Consider the following 20,832-nt stretch of genomic DNA (forward strand, 5'->3'; position numbering starts at 1 on the left):
TGTTCCTTTAGACACTGTGGGAAAGACCATGGCAACAAGGGGCCCGCAGAGTGAGAGAGACAGATGGGGAGATTTGCAGCCCCTCCCTGGGATTAGAAGACAGAACAAATAGGTGCAGCAATCCATTTTCCAGAGCCCAGTGTAATTTCAGAGTGTTGTGGACCACAGTATCTGCTTCTCCTCAATGTTGTCTCAATAAAGGGTAGGAAAAATTTTCAAAGGGAAGATTTTTCATTTGTTCAGAAAAGACACTCAGCCTCCAAGATAATGATATAAAACATGTTTTTACCTGAAACCACCAACGTGTCCTTAACTTTAATCATGAATTTTCAATGGCCTGGCTGGTTTTATACTGATAAACTATTTTGCAAGAAATTATTTTTACTACCATCTCTAGATTTAAAATATTGGTGGAGTAAATGCAATATTAACCATCTTATAAAAACATAACACACCATTTCTCTTGCAAACAAGGTGTAGCAGTAAGACCAAGAGTGATTTTCTGACTTGTTAAAAAAAAAATCGAATTGAGAGCTTAAGCCTAGGAAATATTTAGTTATCACATTTGTTATGAAGTCTACTTGTCATTAAAACCCTTTAATTGGGCCACCATATAACTTACGCTATTCTTTGTCAGGACTTCTTGAAAAAAAGTTAAGTGAATGAAACACTTAGCAGGAGGGACGAAATTGGAGAAACAAGTTCAGGAAACACAAAAATTAAAAGGTTTCTTCTTTTCAAAGTAGTTTTGGTGAGCTGGTAGCATGTACCTATAGTCCCAGCTACTCCAGAGACTGAGGCAGGAGGATCACTTGAGCCCAGGAGTTTGAGACCAACCTGGGCAATAGAATGAGAGCCCCATCTCTCTCTCTCTCTCTCTCTCTCTCTCTCTCTCTCTCTCTCTCTCTCTCTCTCTCTCTCTCTCTCTCTCTCTTTCTCTCTCTCTCTTTCTCTGTCTCTTTTTTTTTCTTTTTTGTTAAAAAAAAAAAAAGGAGTTTTGGTCATATTTCCAGTTACTGTTTGGCATCTTCCCTTCATTCCCAGGATGTATTGTTACGGCTTTGAAAATATCCAAGGTATATACCTACTATTCTACTCCCTGTTAAAAGTCAAGTGGTATGTCTAAAATATATGCTAAATTCACATTTAAGTAACTTAGGTTTTGTAAAAGTAGGCAGAAGGCTGGGCGTGGTGGCCACACCTATAATCCTAGCACTCTGGGAGGCTGAGGCAGAAGGATCGTTCAAGGTCAGGAGTTCAAAACCAGGCTGAGCAAGAGCGAGAACCCATCTCTACTAAAAATAGCAAGAAATTAATTGGCCAACTAAAAATAAATAGAAAAAATTAGCCGGGCATGGTAGCACATGCCTGTAGTCCCAGCTACTCAGGAAGCTGAGGCAGAAGGATTGCTTGAGCCCAGGAGTTTGAGGTTGCTGTGAGCGAGGCTGATGCGACGGCATTGTAGCCAGGGCAATAGAGTGAAACTGTCTCAAAAAAAAAAAAAAAAAGTAGGCAGAAAAAGAAAAGCTGGAATTATTTACACCTGTTTTTTAAGTAGGGCTCTCTGTCTCTGCCAGATTTCTTATAGCCACCTGAGCTGAGCAGAGTGACAATAACAGAAACTAGAAATGAGTGAGAGAATGTGGGACCCCAAACCAGAGAGTGCCCCCGGACATTTGCATATAGTACAGAAGAATTCTTGCTGGAATATACCTTTCGGATGCATTGACTCCCTACCCTTTAGTTCCCAGTCAGTGGCTGAGGGTTGGCCGGCTTCTCCCACCTCCTGGCCACAACCCAGTGGCCGCCTTCCAGCCCTTCCTGCCCACTTTTCTCCTGATCCAGACCCACTCTAATCTCTGCTTTCCTCACACCAGCTTAATCTTCTTAAAATAATGCATTTAGCATTTTATTCCCTCTATGAGGCTGTTCTGGCTCCCTGTTGTCTCTGCCTGCGAGCAGCCCTGTCTGTGGTTAGTCCGCCCTGAGAAGCTTTTCTCTCGAACACGCCAGCAAACACTCACTTTTGGGCGCCCATTTTCCCCCTTGCAGGGGGCTGTTCCTTCCTCCTTCTCCTTCTCCTCCCACCCAACTCCAAGCTGCACTTCCATCAAGGCTCCCAGTAAGGTCCCCCTTATCCGTGAAGTTCTTCCCAAGGGGGAACCGGAGAATCTTAGGGCTGGTAGGAGCCTTAGAGATCACCCGGGCTGACTTCCTCATTTCATAAAGAAGAATGCGAAAGCTCAGAAATGTTCGGTGACTTGCCCGGGTAAAGCGATGCCTAGAACTCACGTGCCCTGCGTTCCCCCATTTGAGCCTCTTTCTGCTGTGCTGTGCCACCGCTCCGACCATCCCGGGTCCGGCCAGGCCAGCTCTGTGGAATTCCAGTGGAACCGGAGCACCTGTCACACAGCCTCCCCTTGACCAGCTTGTGTCATCCTCGAGGGTGGCACTGTGAAGGTGCACCTTGTCTCTGCACTTGGATTTTTGTCTCCCTACAGGGACAGGGACCGTGACTGCAGTGTCCTGAGAGGCTACCACAGCCCCGGCCATGGTGCTGGGTTGCTGGCGGCCCACACGGCTCCTTGAGCAATGAAAACTTCTTAAAAAGTGGGATGCCTTTCTGAATTGGGAGAAAACATTAACAATGAAGTATACGTCCCACACGTAACGTGCTAGTGCTCGGGTTTCGAGGGGAGGTTTTGTGGTGTATGCCTGTTTTCTGAGTGATATATGCATTTCAGCCATGAAGTGACAGTACCTTATTCCACATAAAATCCAAAGTAAAGCTGTAAACACAACCTGTACCCAGGAGTTTGGTGATGTATTAAATAAACTAGTTGTTTGCTTATTTGTTTTGTTTGTTTTAGCTGTAAGTATTCTCTAAGAAAATCAACTCTAGGATCTGGAAACGGAAACTGAAATTGCCATTCAGGGTATGCATGCTGGACAGCTTCAAGTGAAAAGCCCAGGGCTCCCTGTTCTCAAGCCAGATGCCTGGACTTCTTCTATTAGGTTAGCTGCCCCGGCAACGTGTTTACTGACCAGCCTTCCTTATCTGAGACTCTTAGCAGAAAGTGAATCACAGTATTCCACACCTCTCTAGGTTTCTGCCCAGCGTGTGTGTACATCTGACTGCAGGATATATTTGGGCTCTACCCCCAAGAAATCTATGGGAGCTACTAAGAGTGACCTGCTATAGCCATGGGGGATTTTTCCATAGGGACAGTGGCAGGACCCTGTGGTCATCGGGATGGCTCCTCCACACTGTGAGACAGCTCTCAGCACCCTACACGTGGATGTTCACTGCCTGGGGATTTACTTTTACTTGCTAACAGGGACTAGCCCTTCTTTCCTTGGAAATTTTCTATGACTACATCAAAAAAAAAAAAGGAATAAAGATTGGTCTTGTCAGCTTTTTTCACATGCTTCTAAATATGAATTAAGAGGTACTTCTATAGAAAGTGACCTTTGATAAAAAACTGAGCCCTGAGAACCCAAGGTAAATAAACACAGGAGTCTCCTCTCGTTGGCTTTTCCTGCATGTTGCATAATGGGGATGTGAGACAGATTGAAAGTTCAGCTTAGAGGTCTGTCGTTCCCCACGCTCACCCCTCCCCGACTCCTTAACAAGTTTTCAGCCTTTTATATTTAATCCCAGCTTTCAGAAGAGGTTTGGTTGACTTGGGAAGGGTTTAATAATTGCTAATTGAGAAATTATCTAAAGATGGGGGGAGGTTGAGGGGAAAAAGAAACACAAGGGAGAAGTAAAGTGATTAGTTGGGCCAAGGCAAAAGAAACTTAAGTGGACTGAGTGCTTATGGCTCATGCCTGTAATCCCAGCACTTTGGGAGGCTGAGATGGGAGGATCACTTGAGGCCAAGGGTTCGAAACCAGCCTGGCCAACATAACAAGACACACACACACACATACACACACACACACACACACACACACACACACACCCCACACCTGTCTCTACAAAAAAAATTTAAAAATTAGCCAGGTGTGGTGGCATGTACCTATAGTCCCAGCTACTTGGGAGGCTGAGGTGGGAGGATGACTTGAACCCAGGAGTTTGAGGTTACAGTGAACTATGAGTATGTCACTGCACTCCAGCCTGGGCGACAGAGTGAGACTGTGTCTCTAAAAACAAGAAGCTAAGTGTGTGTACTAGAGAAATAGTCAAAAGAGAAGGAAAACCAGAAACATGATCCTTAGTACTAGGGAAGCTTTTTCAGGTTGATGAATCTCCTGAGGAGCTGGTTAGATGTCCCTGTCCTGCTGCAGCATTCACCAGCCTGCTTCTCCTGTGCTGATTTTAACCACCAAAGAGCAGTCACCTTTGAGAGAAGTGGTAGTGGGTGCAGAAGCTGTTAAAGGAGGCATGTGGCTTTAGGTGGAGACGCGTGTATGTGAATCCTGCATTTGCTGTGAAGGAGCCCGCCTGGATCCAGGAAGCAGAGCAGAACGGGGACAAGTCAGTTTGCTAGAGGAAAAATCAGCCCAAGAAACTTCTGGGGGAAGGGGGAGGGCATGGTAGCGAGCATTTGAGGTGATATCATGGTAAGAAGGTCAGACTTGGCTTTCGCTTCTGGTAGAAAGGAACGGGAAACTGGTGATACATCCCAGATGCTTAAGCAAAAATATTTATGCTTTTAGAGGGGATAAGCAGCCAAAGATATTTGGCATATAACCCCATCTTAGAAGGCCGTATATTGTTACTGTCAACAGAGTGGATTTATTCTTCACTGAAACAGAAGTTTCACATACCTTTCACCTTCATTCTAGGATCTCGTTCCATATTTAGCTACAAAATTAATTTTTATCTGAAGTAGAAGGTGGTCATTTGTGAACAGGGATATTTCCCTTCATATGGCTGAGGAACTGATCTGATCATTAAGAAAAAACAAAATATGAGCTGAAAATACAGGCCCACCTAAAGTTCCTAATGTCCATCATCAATAGTGATAATGAGCACGAACATTTATAAGCACCTACTATATGCCAAGCACTGTTGAATCATGCTACCAAGAGAAGTTCTGATAAAAATGAGTGAAGACCAGATGTGGTGGCTCATGCTTATAATCCTAGCACACTGGGAGGCAGAGGCGGGAGGATCGTTTGAGCTCAGGAGTTCGAAACCAGACCAACCAAGAGTGAGACCCCGTCTCTACCAAAAATAGAAAAATTAGCCAGGCATGGTGGTGCCCGCCTGTAGTTCCAGCCTCTCAGGAGACTGAGGCAGGAGGATTGCTTGCCCCAGCAGTTCGAGGTTGCAATGAGCTGTGATGAGGCCAATGCTCTCTAGCCCAGGTGACCAACTGAGACTCTACCTCAGGAAAAAAAAAAAAAAAAAAGAAGCGGAAAAGTTAAGATGTGTAGACAGGATGATCTCTAATTGTTTCCAGATTCCTCTGTGCAGGTTACTAAGTGTGTGTGTGGTGTGGATTCAGGAGCTGTATTTACTGTAACAAAAGTGGAATTGAGGAAATTCTTTGAGGTCTATTTTTCTTCTAAAACTATCTTTATCCCAGTTTGTCCTCACGTCTTCTCAAGGTTAAAAAAAGACCTGAGCCACTTCTATGTTTTGAAGTCACCAGGTAGGTAGACTTACAAAATGAAGAAATGCCAATAAAGTTAAAAACAAAAAGCAGTGTTTTTACTTTTTAAAATGCATTGCAGAGTAATTATACTGTTTACAAGATAAACACAGGCCAGATAAGGAATATTAATTGATAATAGACTTAAAGCAGTCTAAATCTAATAACAGGGCACAATTTAAAGCTATAAAATAGATGCTATCTTTCAATCCTGTCACAGGCTTTCTCTGTGGCTCTATGTAAAACCTTATAGGAAGAAGATATCAAAAATCTAAACTCAAAGGTCAGTGTGGATGTGAGGCCCAGGGTGAGTTGGCCTTAGGCCCGGACCCCACATCCCTACCAGGTGTGAGCGCCCCACAGATTTGTTTCCTCGAAGAAACTAGTTTTCAGCCTCAATCTCTAAATATGTAAAGTACCAATCGCAGATTTCTAAATGTTGCTGTTTTTCCTTCTGCTTCCTCCTGTCCTCCCCCGAGTCCCAGCCTCCTCAAACCCCACCACGGCAGCTGGGCAGGCTTCTGCTCGTGGAATGTGGCGCGGGCAGCCCTCCTCTGGGAGCCTCAGCGGCACATGGTCGGACGCGGTTTGCCCACAGACAGGTTCAGTGGTCAGGAATCCGGCAGGGCAGCCTCTGCAGGGCGGGAAGAGCAGGGGGACACAGGACAGGCAGCTTCCTAGAAGTGGCTCTTCTCAGGTAGTCCACGCTGGTCTCCCTCAGCCACTGTCCCAAGGCCATGGAGGGTCTGGAGACGGTGGAAGAAGGGCCCTGAACGCCCAGCTTTCCTTCCCTTCTTCCTGTCCTGTGGTGTTTGCAGCAGAGAGCTCCCTTTGGCAGCGGGTGGTGCTCTTGTCTATTAATGGAAACATTGGCCGGTCTCCCAGTATAACACAAGATAGGCCTACGCATCAGGTAGGCAATCTTTGCTTTGATGACTTCATCAGAAAGGGTGGGAGCAACGAGAGAAAGGTTCAGGTTGGAGGAAACAGTAGCTCAGAAGAAAAAAAAAATCTTCCTAGAAGCTGAAGAGAGCTGGGACTGCTCCTCCTCCCTGTTTTTAAACCAAGAAAAGAAAGGTAGCAAACATACGGGTAAAAACCTAACGGAGCAGCTGACAGAGCACTTATAGTCCGTACGTCCTGACACTTGGATGCTCGTTGTCGTGGGGCAGGTTTCACAGCCCTGGTGCTTCGGGTTTTCTTACAGTCCCATGGAAAAGACAACCTGTCCAGCCAAATGGCAGTTTTCACCCACCTCTCAGGTTCTGGAACTGCAGAGGCCTGGCTGGATGTGGCCATGCCCTGTGGCTTCAGGCCAGGAATGGAGAAAAGCCACAAAGGGCTGCCTTGTCCAGGTGGATCAAAGAATTCTTAGAAGATGGTCAGTGCCTTTCAGAGCCTTCTCTGGACTTGGGAGCTCTTTGTTGAAGCAATGGAAAGCCGGCCTAGCGCCTGAACCTTAGCCAAGCCCCATTGTCCATGCCATGACCAGGTCTTGAAAGGCGAGCCACCTTTTAGGCATGTCTGTTGCACCCTCCAGAGCGTAAGGAGGGCTCAGGTAGAAATAGTCCTGGTCCCAGACATAACCAGCACCCTTCTTGAACTCCGCACTTCATTCCATGTCAGTTTAGATGTAGTCCTAATGACTTTTTTAAAATAATATTTATTAAAGGTAATATATGTTCATGATAGAAATTTGGAAAAGAGTGTAAAAACAAAAACCACCTGTAATCCTTATTTATAAAAGACTATTCGGTGACTATTGTTTTAGAAACTGCTCTTTTTACTCCCTCTCTTAACTATATATTGTAAGCTTTTTTCTATGTGATTAGCTAGTCTGAGAAGGCATGATTTTTATTGGCTGCCGAGTATTCATGATATGGATATACCATAATTTATTTAATCAAGCTCCTATTGTTGCACACTAATGAACTTTTAAACAATTTAGAGTTGCTTTGGTGGTGGAATTAATCACAAGAAAAGGATCAAAAGGACTCTATAATTTACATCAAAGGCAGAGGAAAAGCATAACTCTCAAAGTTATGTTTCTACTAGAGGGACCTATGGTAACTATGTTCAAAGGGCTGATAAGGAAAACGGTATTTTTGTTGTTTTTATCCCCCAAGAATGTCCTTGAAAGCCTGACCTTCCTGTGGCTGGTGGCACTCTCACATTTTGCCTTGGACTGCCAACTTTTTAACTCTTTCTTTAATATTCAGCAGATGATCTGCTCAGCAGCTTGGAGGAGCAGTCCATTAGAAGGCCATCTTTTTTTTGTTCTCTCCAGTCATACCTGACACTGGTTTAGGCTAGAATTCATCACAAACAATTGCCTGTGAAGTTCAGGAAATATTTATTTTGTTGCAACTGTGGACCCAGCTCTGTGCTGGGTGCTGGGAAGACTCATAGTTGGGATCCCCAAGGAACTAAAGACCTTGCCAGGAATGACACCATAAGGATATCATCCTGCCAGAAAATTATAACTTGTAAGCATTCGGAAAGTTAGAACTTTCTAACTCTCCCATGTTACTTAGTAAGAGTCTATAGGGTGTATAATCATGCATGTATCATGAGCATGGAAAATATGTTACTACTGCACATGGGGGAAAAAAGCTAGGAGGAAATGTAAAAACACATCAAAATATTAACAGTGGTTATCTTTGAGTGTTAAAAATGAGTATTGCCTTTTTTTGTACTTTTTCCTTTTTTTCTTTCTATACTTTTTCTGCATTGTTTTCCAGTTTTTCCTAGCGGTTGGGAGGCAAGAGGAAGAATCAGCAAAGTGTGTATTTTTTAAATAGTTGCTTTATCAAATGTCTAGGTAGAGACTCCATTCTGCTCTTGAAAACCTAGAAAGAAAACCAAGTTTAAAGTCTCAGTCCCTGTTGTTCTAGGAGCTAAGCTAGAACTAGCTTAGCCTCCCCATCAAGGGTGCCCAGGGTGATCAAAAGAGCCTACCAATAACAGTAAGAACCACAAGTCATTTGCTCTGTGGTCAGAGGGAGCGTAGTTTCTACCCAGGCCTTTGGGGTCCCCCCAGTGGAAACTCCTTTTTAGGGGTCTCACAAGAACTTTGCAGGAGAACCCATGTAATAGCTTTAGCACTGGGTTCCTGTGGTTTCAGTGATAAGCTTCCTCAATTGATAAACTCTGCCTCAAACTCATTCATCTTAGGGACACAGCCATCACACTTCACAAAACAAACCTTTTCATCCAACCTTCCTCAGTAATCTGCTGAGACAGAGGAATTTAGATGGGGTGGGCCGTTGTGGAGCTGTGCTGTGAATGTATTGTAAGCACCCCTTCGAACTTTCTAACAGTGAAAACCTGTTCTGGAAAAAGAAAGTCTGTAAAAGAAGCCACTGTCCTGAAACCAAATTTCTACCCTGACACTTGATCAACCTCAAAGAGAATTCTAAAGTTTTATTTCATTTTGTTTCTTCCTTCCACTTATGGTTGAATGGTCTAATCTTATGCCCTTTCTTTAAATGTCAAAGTTGATACCACAGAGGCATCCCAATTTTGGGTATCAGCCAACATATAAAAAATGATGTATATTTTTGTGCTCTTTCAGTTTCATCCTTTGATCCCAATAGAGTTCCTACCTTTTTATTCTATCTCCATTCCTCCCCCTGCCCCCTTCCTTTTTCTTTTTATTCCAGAGTCCTCCTGGGTGGTCTGCTCAATTTAGACCAGATGTATGTTATGGTCAGTGGAAAAGTCAGAATCCTAAAGACGCTAGCACCAGCTGTGGGACATCAGACCAGTTACTTAACCTCTCAGAGACTTGGGGTTTTCTAAATCAACAAAATGAGTTTAAGAATACAGGTGAAAGCACCTAGCAGACAGCTTTGCCTATAGTGGGTGTCCCATAAGTGTTACTTGTCTTCTTCCTTTGTTCCCATCTGGTCTTCTCCATATTTGAAGAAGCCTTTCCAACCAGAGGAGACGTTCCTCAAATCATGGCCTTCCATAGTTCTACCTTATTATCACATGAGGGGAAGTCCAGTGATATCTGATGCTCCCTTAGCAAGGAAGTGACAAGGGATACATCCCTTCCTCAGTATTGTCCGCTTTTTTTTCAGCCTCCACAGCACAGTTGCAACTACTGTCTGTCCTGGAAGCAGCATGGCCATGGGCTTCTTTCAGAATTCTTGGGTTTGCATTGCAAACATCACTGGCCTGAACAACTTTCTGAAAAATTTGAGTTTTGTTCCAAATGCAGAACTTGCAATAGATACTTAAGCAACTCAGCACTCTGACTTGATTTTGAAAGTGCAGGTTTGAATCTAATCAGGGCACAGGTCGTAGTGAGTTCCCATTAGCCAGGATTATTTGCCCCAGTGATTCTCAAACTATGGGGCATTGTAATCACCTGGAGAGCTTGTTAAAGCAGCCTCAGAGCTTCTGATTCTGCAGACCTGGAGTGGAGCCTGGGAATTTGCATTTCTAATAAACTCCCAGGTGATGCTAATGCTTCTGATCCTGGAACCACACTTTGAGAACCCCTGATTTAGTCCATTATTGTTCCCAAATTGCCCATACTGGAGATGGAGAAGGTTTTAGAATCTTCTTAGCCATTTCTTTTCTATCGCACTCCATTAACTCTGTCATCTCCAAAGTTTCCATTGTCAAGGAGGAGTCTTGTCAATGTGATTGTCATTTCAGGGGGCGGGGGCTGAGACAGAGAGGTCAGATGGCTTGCCGGAGCCTCTGGGAGTCACAGCCAGGCGCCTCCGTTCAGCCCCCACCGTGGGTTAGATTGGTCCTTGGTGCTCACTCATGTGAAATTGCTGAACTCTTGCCCGGCCAGGGTGATGTTAGCTTTCACCTTTGATAGACTTCCGCCTTCTGAAACTTAACACTTGAGTAGTACCTTTGCAAAGTAGTATCTTTGCAGCAGGAAAGCCTCTGGATACTGTCATAGGTTGCGCGTTAGAAGACTTTTGATATATGGAACGTAGTCGACATTGCGTTTGGGCTAAAGATTCACTTAATTTTTTAAATATGACTTGACCCAGAGTTCAGCATGAGGGTGAAAAGCACAGATTTGTTTTCTGGGGCATGATTTATTGATAAGCGCTGATTTATCTTTGATCTACCACCAACCACCCTCGTCCGGGTCCCCATGCCCTAAGTGGCCACCGGCACACAGCGGGTGGCGGGGGCTGGGACATGCGCGCGCCGCAGCCCCCGGGCTCCCAGCAGCGCGCGGGCCACGGACCTCCAGGGCCCCCGGGGGTCCGCTCGGCCCCGCCGCGCCCGCGACGGCCGCGCCGGCCTCTTTGTTAGGGCCGCCCGCGCGGAGGAGCGCACGGGCCCGCTCCTGGCCGCTCAGTCGCAGCCCCTAAGGACTGGTAAGCACACAGGCTCCAGTCGAGAGGCTAAAGTAGGCCCCAGAGGGCTTTTCAGCTAAAATCCTAAATTTCATTTAGGCGGCTCGTAGGCCGAGCGATCGCAGAGCCTTGGCGGACCCGAGGCCGCCGCTCCGCGGCCCCGCCCCGCGCCGGCTTTGTGCGGCCGGGGTTCGGGGAGCCGCGTCCCCTCGCGCCGTCAGCCCCCGGGGCTGCCGCACGCCACCCTCCGCCCCGCTGCGGCCGCCACCGCCGCCCGCCCCCGGCCCTTCCGTTTCCTCCCGCGTCCTCTTCCCGCGCCCTCCCCCACCCGGACGCGCCCTCCCCGCGGGCTGGGAGAAAAGTCGGTAATAAGAAACCAGTTCGGTGTCGGTGGGAGAGAGGGGGGGAGAGAGCCCCAGAGATACACGGCAGTGGAGAGAGAGCTCATTTTGTGCAAAGAGGGCCTCGAGTCACCAGGGAATTCCTGGATTGTCTCAGGCTGTCGTGTGTGATGTCCATCACGCCGTGCGAACACCATCTGCTCGGTATTATGCTCTCAGTTGCCAGGCTACCTGCTGTACGCGGCAACACTTGACTGCCTGGCTCCACGTCCGCGGCGCGGGCCCAGACGCGCGGGGCGGGGGACGCGCCGGGGGAGGGACGCGAGTCATGATTAAGCCATCTGCGAGGGGAGGGGCGCGGCGGCGCGGCGGCCTGCCCGCGCGAGCGCCGGGCTGACACCACCATCTGCTGGGGCAGAGCGGGAACAGCAGCTGCTCCTCGCTGCCCCCACCGCGAGCAACGCCTGCAAAAGGCTGAAGCCCTGGGCATCCTCAAGCCAGTTGACTACAAAGTCCCTGTCACCCCAGTGTCATCGCCGGCAGCAGCCTTTTGTGACACCCCCACCCCACCCCGACTCCCAGAAGCCTGCAGCCTTTGGTTCGCAGCCAGCACCCCCAGCCCCTCTCACCCAAACACTATGCACGTTCTTGAAAACACTTCAGAGAAATAAAGCTTCCCTACTCACAGATTTATAAATACACAGCTGGCTGTTCTTGGGGGATATTTTTATCACAGCTGTTTTTCGAAGTCAAAAACTGCCTCTTTGGGCGAGGTAAGGGTGTTTTTTTTACACCTCCCACCTCACTCTAGCCTTTAGAAAATTGCTGAAATCTTTTCCCTGGAGGGGAAGATATGTAAAATAGGTTCCTTGGTTTTGATTTCTTTTTCCTCCCTTTATTTTACTGAAGAGTGAGAGGGTTTGGAGAGTAATGAAGAGCTATGAAGCCAATAGGATTTTTGAGGGGAAGAGACTGTATTAAGATTCTCGGTAGAAAGCAAGGGAGGTCGTTGGGAAGGGAGTGGAGTGGAGAACAAACCAGTAATTAAAACTAAAAATACTGCATCATTTGGCTCCAAGGCATTACATTTCGCATGGCGAAAGCTCAGCCTGGTTTTCTCTAATTGCACAACGCAGTGTGTGTCCTTCTTAGAATCGAGAGTGGTGGCTTGCAATCCTGAAATTTGACAGAGTATTTCTCATCAAGCTCTCATAGACCGGAGGTTAAAAGAAGCCTTGTAATATGGCACAGTGGCCTCCACCAGCTGCATTTGTAAGGCAAGTCACTTGGTGCAGCCTCACACTTCGGAATCCACACCTGGGGCTGGGGCTGTCTCTCCCCCACTGTTCCATGCGGCAGTGCTTGTTGGAAAGTACTAAAGATGGGGAGGGAATCATTTGGGGAAATATATAATCCTGGGAAGTAATAAACTGAATGTCCCTTTGGAAGGGTTTTTTTTTTCACACTGTGCCTTTGAAGTATTTCTTTTTGTCCCAGGAAGACAGGGGCAAAAAGTGGTTTGATGTATCATCAATCATCACCCCATTTGCCTCTCCCTTTCTTGCCCTGGTGGAGAGAAGGCTTGGAAAGCAACACCTCGGCTGCTTACACTTCGGCACACACTCCCCATCGGTACAGGGCTGGTCACATAGGAAGAGAATATCTCAAAATACACAAAGATAAACACGGCCAGCCCAGACCAGTCCTCTCAGAAAATCAAGCTGAAGAACAACACTTCATCTTCCCTTGGGTCCCATTTTCTTTCCAACTCTCTTTCTCCTTATCAAAACTGGAAAGTATCAAAGAGACTGAGATACACAGAAAAAAAAAAAAAAAACTACCTGTATTTTTGCTAATTGGCTATTTATATTTCAGTGAGAATCCGTTTGTTAAAGCGTAAAGTCAAATCAGCCACTTGTCTCTAAAGGTGGCAAGAAACAGCTTTATCCCATTGGAACGAAGGGCTTGGGAAACAGGTAGCAGGTATTTGGGGGAAGGGGGAAGACCCTGAAATATCTAGACCTCTGCAGGGTCAGTCATAAAGTAAACTTTTGGGTAGCATAAAGGTTTCTGGCATTTTTAAGATCTTTTTATTAACAACAAAAATATTTCAGGTGGGGTGTGGTGGTTCACGCTTGTACTCTTAGCACTTTGGGAGGCTAAGATGGGAGGCCCATTTGAGGCCAGTAGTTTGAGGCTGCAGTGAGCTATGATCATGCCCACTGCACTCCAGTTTGAGCAACAGAGTGATACCCCTGTCTCAAAATTAAAAAAAAAAACACAATATACACATAGCTTTCTCCCTAATAATTGTCCATTTGCAGAGAAAATACAAAGACAAAAACTTTCATTAACTTGAACTACAGCACTTACATATAAAAAATAGAACACAGTGCATTTATGAGAGACACGGTATATATTTAGTCTACAGGTAATTCAGGTGCACACTTGGCACCATGAACCCATGGTTCTGGGAAAGGCCTGAGCTAGTGGAAGGGATTCTGAATTTAGAATCAAAATTAGCATTCTCATCCTGTGGGTTATGGATCTTTCAGTTACTAGCTGTAGGGCCTGAGCTACTGAAGTAACTAACCAGCACTTCTTCAGCTTTTTTGCTTTCTGGAGTGAGAGGAATATTGTTTTGTTTGGGGTTGTTTGTTTTGCTTGTTTTGTTTTGTTTGGGTAGATGGAGGGAAGAAGAACAACTGAAGATGCATTTCAAGTAACTCCTAGTTGCATAGACGATAGAGGGAAGAGAGGGCCATAGCCCAGGCTGTGGGGAATCAAACCCAAGACTGTCTCTCTAGGAGAAACAGAGAGAAACTCCGACGATATGCTTTGAGAGGAAACTGCCAGCATGTTTGACAATGTCTATATTGAAAAGGTAGCAAAGCAAAAGAAAAGATAAATATTAAAATCTAGTTTGGATTAAAAATTTTTTTAAATAATTATAGTTATTCACATTCAATTCTTAGTTAAGTCTCATAATAGTGACTAACAAAATGACTATGTATGTCCTTATATGTGTGCCCATTTAATTGATGTCAACTCCTCTATGTTCAAATTAATTGCTTGAAATGTTAATGAGTTAGAAGGAATATTTCTGCAGGATGTTCAGACAATACCTGCCACTGCCAGGTGTGCTTGATAGAACAGGAATGGAGGCATCTAGAAACTGAATCTTTATGGTCACACACCTACTGTTGCCATCAGCCTTTTTTCCCTAATAGTCCACACTGGCTCTGAGCACAGACTTCCCCTCTGAGCACATTCTCCAACAAGTTATTTGAGCTGTGTGGGATTAAGTCTTTGACACTTTACCTCCTGTTCCCTAAGGACCAACCCTTAAAAGTTGCCTTCATTTGACTGACTGACACATATTAATAGAATCAAGAAACTCAATCCAAACCTCTACATATAAATTGTCCCAGACATATGAGACTCAATTTTATTTTTAAAGATGTTGGGAGATGACCTAGCATCAGTCAGTGTAAAACATTCCCAATGCTCACCATCAACAACTCTGACCATCAGGATTTTTTAAAGCACATAGAGTTCTCAAATGTTGCAATTAATTAGAATTCCATCACGTGTCAGATGTGTTGATTAATAAATTCCAGCAGTCTTCTGTAAACGTCTCTCTTACTTGCTAAGAAGACGTCTGTTTGGGCCAAGTAGACTGTAAGGAATAAGGATTAACAGGTAAGGTCAGGATGTCTCTCGCATTCCAGACTTAAGGTGAGCTCAGCCTGAGGGCTTATTCGCTTTCTTTGGAGGAACACAGATGTTGGTCGACAACCCTGTCCACATCCATCCATTCATCTGTCCCATCCCAAACAAACTGGACTTGGCCTCAGATTTCCCGGAGCCATGCTGTCACTGGCCTCTTATAGCCTCTCCAATTCTCCTCAGGTTTACGGCCAGGTGTGAGGCTGTTGCTATGGAAATGTGATATGTGCCACTCAGAACCCCTTGGGTGCACAGGCTGGGACCTCTGCCCCATCCCCCCCCCGCAGGGCCTTCCCTTAAACGGCAACGGGTCTCCATGGGGAATCACTACATGGCTCTCTCTTCTTGTCCTCCCAGGAGCAGCACCCGGTCGGGCTTCCCCGGACCACAGGCCCCATGCAGTCTTCTGTGCCGCCAGGCTCGGGGGGCATGGTCTCCGGAGCCAGTCCCTCGGGCCCCGGCTTCCTGGGCAGCCAGCCCCAGGCCGCCATCATGAAACAGATGCTCATGGATCAGCGGGCCCAGTTGATGGAGCAGCAGAAGCAGCAGTTCCTGCGGGAGCAAAGGCAGCAGCAACAGCAGCAACAGCAGCAGCAGCAGCAGATTCTGGCCGAGCAGGTAACACGCCCCTTGGCGCGATTGGCTCCTTCAGCCAGCATTTATTGAGCACCTGCTGTCTGGGAGGGAGTCGTGGTTCACCCGTCCTCCACCAAGATGCTCACAGTCTAGCATTTCCCAGGATCAGAAAAGAACCTGCAGAATTTAGACCTTTCCACTCGCTAGGTTTTTTCCTGTAACGAATTAGTTTGTTCTTAAAAGACAGGCTTCAGCCATCGGTTTGAAGGCTCATTTGCCAGAGACATTTCTCTGGTGCAAGCCTGACTCCTTTCCTTCTGATTTCTGCTGCAGGGGTCTGTGTAATCAGCACAGGGGCGTGCGGGGCTGGGGGTGGGGACTGTCTCACATTCTTCATAAGCCCTAATATTTCTAGTGGGAAGCAAAAAGTGCAATTCAGAGAACTCCGTGTCTTGGAGGAAAGTGACAGGAGGAGGGATTGAGGAGAATTCTATAGACTTGGTCATGAACAATGGACCGGGAACAATAGCCGAACAATAGGGCCCACAGAACTACCTGGAAACCTGAACCCAGGGTCACAGAAGAGGGTGCAAACTTAAGAAAATTCCCAACAGCTTTTTAGAACAGCTTAGGAAATCTGTGCGTTAAAGGAAGGCCGAACACAAATACAGCTTTACCTTAGGCATCTTTGTCCACCCTTGCCGTGTAATTCCTCCGGCTTTAAAAGAAAGCCCTCCCTGCGGACTGCTCCTGTAGGTTTCGATTTGTTTTGTTTTCAGAGATGCCCACGCCTGATTTGGTATTATCCCGGGGAAAGGCCTGAGGCTGTCCACAAGAGATCCCTAGACAGCTCCTGTGGGGTCTGCGGGGGGACCTCGCACGGCAGCCTCTCTGTTACGGGAGGGATGAGGTTGTCATACAAGGCTCAAAGCCCAACATAGCTCTGCGTCACCATTATTCTAATAGGATCATAATTTTGGAAATTTGCCAAGCGTCCACCGCCACATGGATGCAAGATACTGTGTAGGACACAGGCACGCCGAGGTCCCCACTAACCAAGAACAGCAGTTCAAAGTAACACCAGTCATCCCCCAAAGAGAAAAAACGGTACTGTTGAGCACAATTCGCTTGTGTTCCCTTTTTCGCTTTTGTTCCTGAACAGCTGTGTAATTATCTCCCTTTTTACCAAGGTCAGTCAGCCGCCTGGCAGCTATTGTACAAACAAACCTCTATCCTTCTCACCTGCAAAAGGTGTGCGACAAGGAATCATGCTAATCTCTCGGAGGCAGTGATAAATGGGGCTGCCTCGGGCAGCTGGGCTCTGTAAATCATCTCCCCAGCCAAGCCCCAGGAAATTTCAGGTGTGCCTGATATTTCTGAGTGATGATTTCTGATATGTGTGCTGTGGCCAAGGCACAAAGGGAAGTCAGGGGAATCAGGCAGAACTCAGCTGGGCCAGCCCCGGATGTTCCCACAGGGCAAGGCGAGCCCCACCCTGGGGAGCCAGGGGGGAGGGGGAGGAGGGTGAGACCAGAAGCATCAAAATGATGCCCGGAGGCAGGTGAGAGATAGGGTGAGACCCCTCAATCCAGAACACCAAGAGATATAGGGCTTCTTGTAAGAGGTGGGGGCAATGGGAAGCCATGACCTGAATGTAATCTCTTAGCAATGGAGTGTACTAAGAGATGATGAGGAACCAGGGTAAGATCACTTTTCTCAGGGACAGAATTTGGCCATTCTTGTGATGTGATTTTGGAAAAATCACCCAACCTCCCTCTTCATCTGCAAGATTAGGTTTTAACAATTTTCCTCACATCGCTGTTTTAAGGATCACAGGAGGTAACGTGCATAAAATTCTTTGGAAGCTGTACTCTCTGCACAACGTATCTGGGGACCTGTCACATGACCCTGGTGTCAGGGAGTGTTGTGTAGGAACTGCAGCCAAGTAGATGTCGCATCTTACCTGCACCTGCAAATGGTGCTTATCCGTGCAGGTTAACCTAGGGGTCTGGAAGTGGGAAGCTCTCAGCTTTGTGTTTGGAGAGTGAATATTGCCATATCAACACCAAGCTGATGATCTTGGTCCCTGACATGGAAAATGTCCTAACATGTCCTAAAATGTCCTAACACTTTCAATTTTGGAAACAGCATATTGGGTTTCCTGAAAGGACATGTGAGAGAAAACAGGTTTGGGGATCTGCATATCTTTGGGAACTTTAAAATGATTCTCAGTAGACTTGGAAATCAGGGCGAGCAGGTTGGAAGCAGGTGTGAATTAATCTTTAATGCCTTATTCTCAGAGTGTGGAGCATATCACCTCTCACCCATGCACAAAGGTTCCACAGAACTGAGAGTTTTGGATCTGAAAGGAACATTCCAGATCATGAAGTCATTTTACCAATGAGGAAACTAAGGCCACAGAGCTTATGTGATGATTTATCTGAGACCACAGAACTAGAGAGAGGCGGGAACGGGATAGAACCGGGGACTCCTGACTCCAGGCCACACCCTCAACCACCCCATGAGCTACCCCGGGCTCATTTCTACTTGTAAGTGGGGCAGATCTATTCTTATACACTATGGGAAGTTTGACTGAAGAGAAGCTTTTAAATGCTTGGATTACTCTCAATAACGCCCTCATATTGCTACCTCAAAGATTTGCGTGGTTTCTTGTCTACACTTTAATGGTCTATGCAGTCAATTTCAACAGCTTTCTGCAGAACACATGGTAGGCATCACAGGATGGACTCAACAGAGTAGAAGCTGGTTTTTTTTTGTTTTTTTTTTTCTGTTGGTTGCCAGAATGCTGGTTGGCCTTGTAGAGAAAAAGAAAAAAAGAAAAAGATAATTATAGAGCTGCCCAGGAACAAACACAAGAGAAAAAAATAGAAATAAACATATGCATTAAGAAGTGGTCAATGTGTGTTATTTTTATAATGAACACTCTAAAGAGCAGGGACCTTGTTGTATGTTCTTTATAGCCCTTGTGGATGAAAGGTGCTTAATGAATATTCAGCAGCTGCAGGAAGCAGGTTAAACGACATCCCGAAGGTCACGCAGCTACTTGACGGCAGACCTAGAACTAAAACCTCTTCCTCTGCTCTTTCCACCTCACTCTTATTTTCTTTCCCTTTGCACATATATAGCATGATAATGATAATAGCCTTCCCGGTATACTGGTAGCAAGGCTAATGGTGCAGAATCCCCGTAAGCGGGAGAAGAAAGAGTAAATCGCAGGCCTCCTGGTATATGTGGAATCCCACGTGGTTTCCTCAATGCTGAGTAGTTTACTTGTAGAAATGTATTTTACAGGCAATGTGGCTTCATGGGAATAATGTTGGCCTTTTTTATGGCCTCTGAGGATTCCATCGTTCTATGCCCAAAGCATCTACTTAGGTCATTAAAAGGTACTTGCTTGTCCCTTTGAGCTTGGTCCCCACAGTGCTAAGGAAAGCATTGATGTTGGAAGTCCAAGTCAGAACTTCCTCCCTCCCTCGGTATGCATTCCTCAAGAGCCTCAAGTCACACGGCAGAAACACAAGTAGATGTTCACCAAAAGGCCAGTGCAGGCATGTTCATAGCAGCCGTATTTGTAACAGCCAAAATCCGGAAACACCCTAAATGGCAGTCACTGGTAGAATGGGTGAATAAATCGTGGTATGTTCATACGACGGAATACCATTCAGCAGTGAGAAGGAACCAGCAAGTGTACACATCAGTGTGGCTGAATGTCACATACAGTGCCGAGCACAAGAAGCCAGACACAAAAGCAGCACTGTGTGAATCCTTTTCTATACAGTACAGACACGGATGTGACCCATCCGTGTTGCTGAAGTCAGGACAGCGGTGCCCCTGGGCCAAGGGAGGGTGATAGCTGGAAGGGGCCTGAGTGAGGGGTTCCTGGCCATGTTCCGTTCTAGCTGCCTGGAGTGTGTTCATTTTGTGAAAATCCATCAACTGTGTACTTAGACTTTGTGCACTTGCCTGTATGCATGTTATTCTTTGACACAAAGTTGAATTTTGGTGTGGAGGGGAACAAAGCCTGCCTTCCTCAGAACTGCCAGGATATTTAACTGCTTGCTCTCTCCCCATCTCACGCCCCACCCCTCTTGTCCTCTTCCCAGCAGTTGCAGCAATCACACTTACCCCGGCAGCACCTCCAGCAACAGCGGAATCCGTACCCGGTGCAGCAGGTCAATCAGTTTCAAGGTGAGGCCAGAGCAAAGCTCTTGCATTTATACCTTCCACTTGCGAAGTGTGAGTGAGTGTGTAGCCAGGGGCATTGCTGGACGTGCTGTATTTGTGTCCAGGTAATACTCAAAGTATTTAACTGGTGGGAAAAGAGTCTCAACCAATCAGAATGGGTTCCTGGAAGCCTCCTGTTGTGCCAGTCATTAACCTTTGGGTCACTGGGTCACCAAGAGGTCCTAGTGGGGCCAGGGAAGGATCAGGGTAGCTGTGCTTTACCAAAGGTACAGAGTGTTTCAGTAGTTTAACAACCAGTAAGGACATACCAGTGTCTTGGCCCACTATCAGCCTTGTTTATATTTAGATTGTCGTCTTAGTGACCATAGGGGCAAAAATCCTGTATACCACATCCTTCTTGTTAATCCTGACAGGTCAGCTGACCAAAGCCCTCACTTCTAACAGCCAGAGTAGACGAATCTGGCTTACAGCAACTGCTAATCTCTGCTGAATGTAGAAGACAAATAGGGCCTTCAAGATGATTGGACTGTCCTGATCCTGCACCATTTGCAGAAATCCCAAATCAGGACCCCAGCAGCAGTGGACACACTGTATGTCACGTTGTCACTCCTTTGTAAATGTGGAAAGCCCACCCAAATATCAAGCCCTCTCATTTCCAGTACAGAGAGCCCTTGAGGGTCTTGTGCGGGGTGGAGGAAGAGCATTCCAAGCCTTAGCCACAGGAGTTTTCAGGGGGCTGCAGAAGACACCTAATAGCAGAAATCTAACTCCTGTCCTCTGCCTCTTTTGTGGGATCTAGATCAATATGTCCTAACTTCTCAAGAGTTACCTGGCCATTAAGCATCTGCAGGAAGGAAGATGTTGGTACTTTAAGATGGGAGTCTGCCACCCTCCTCATTTCCCGGCAAATTAATAAAATTCTCTTTCCTTCTCTTCAAAAAAAAGAATCTGCAGGAAGCTATGAAGCCCCTTGCACAGAATTATGCATATATGTAAATATATATAAACTTTTACATCATTGCAAATATTACCCTCCCGAGG

At 46.3% G+C, this 20,832-nt stretch overlaps 1 protein-coding gene across 2 annotated transcripts in view; it reads left to right on the forward strand.

The window, feature by feature from the left end:
- The window catches only part of MAML3 (mastermind like transcriptional coactivator 3), a 403,197-nt gene that overhangs the window by 375,448 nt on the left and 6,917 nt on the right, over nt 1-20,832 (forward strand). For both annotated transcript variants that reach the window (XM_012766274.3, XM_012766278.3), the window contains exons 3-4: nt 15,367-15,627; nt 19,710-19,794. In XM_012766274.3, coding sequence (XP_012621728.2) covers nt 15,367-15,627; nt 19,710-19,794 — 346 coding nt within the window. The remainder of the gene's footprint in view (nt 1-15,366; nt 15,628-19,709; nt 19,795-20,832) is intronic.

The sequence above is a fragment of the Microcebus murinus genome, chromosome 15 (genome assembly GCF_040939455.1).
Source record: "Microcebus murinus isolate Inina chromosome 15, M.murinus_Inina_mat1.0, whole genome shotgun sequence".
NCBI classification, from domain to species: Eukaryota; Metazoa; Chordata; class Mammalia; order Primates; family Cheirogaleidae; genus Microcebus; species Microcebus murinus.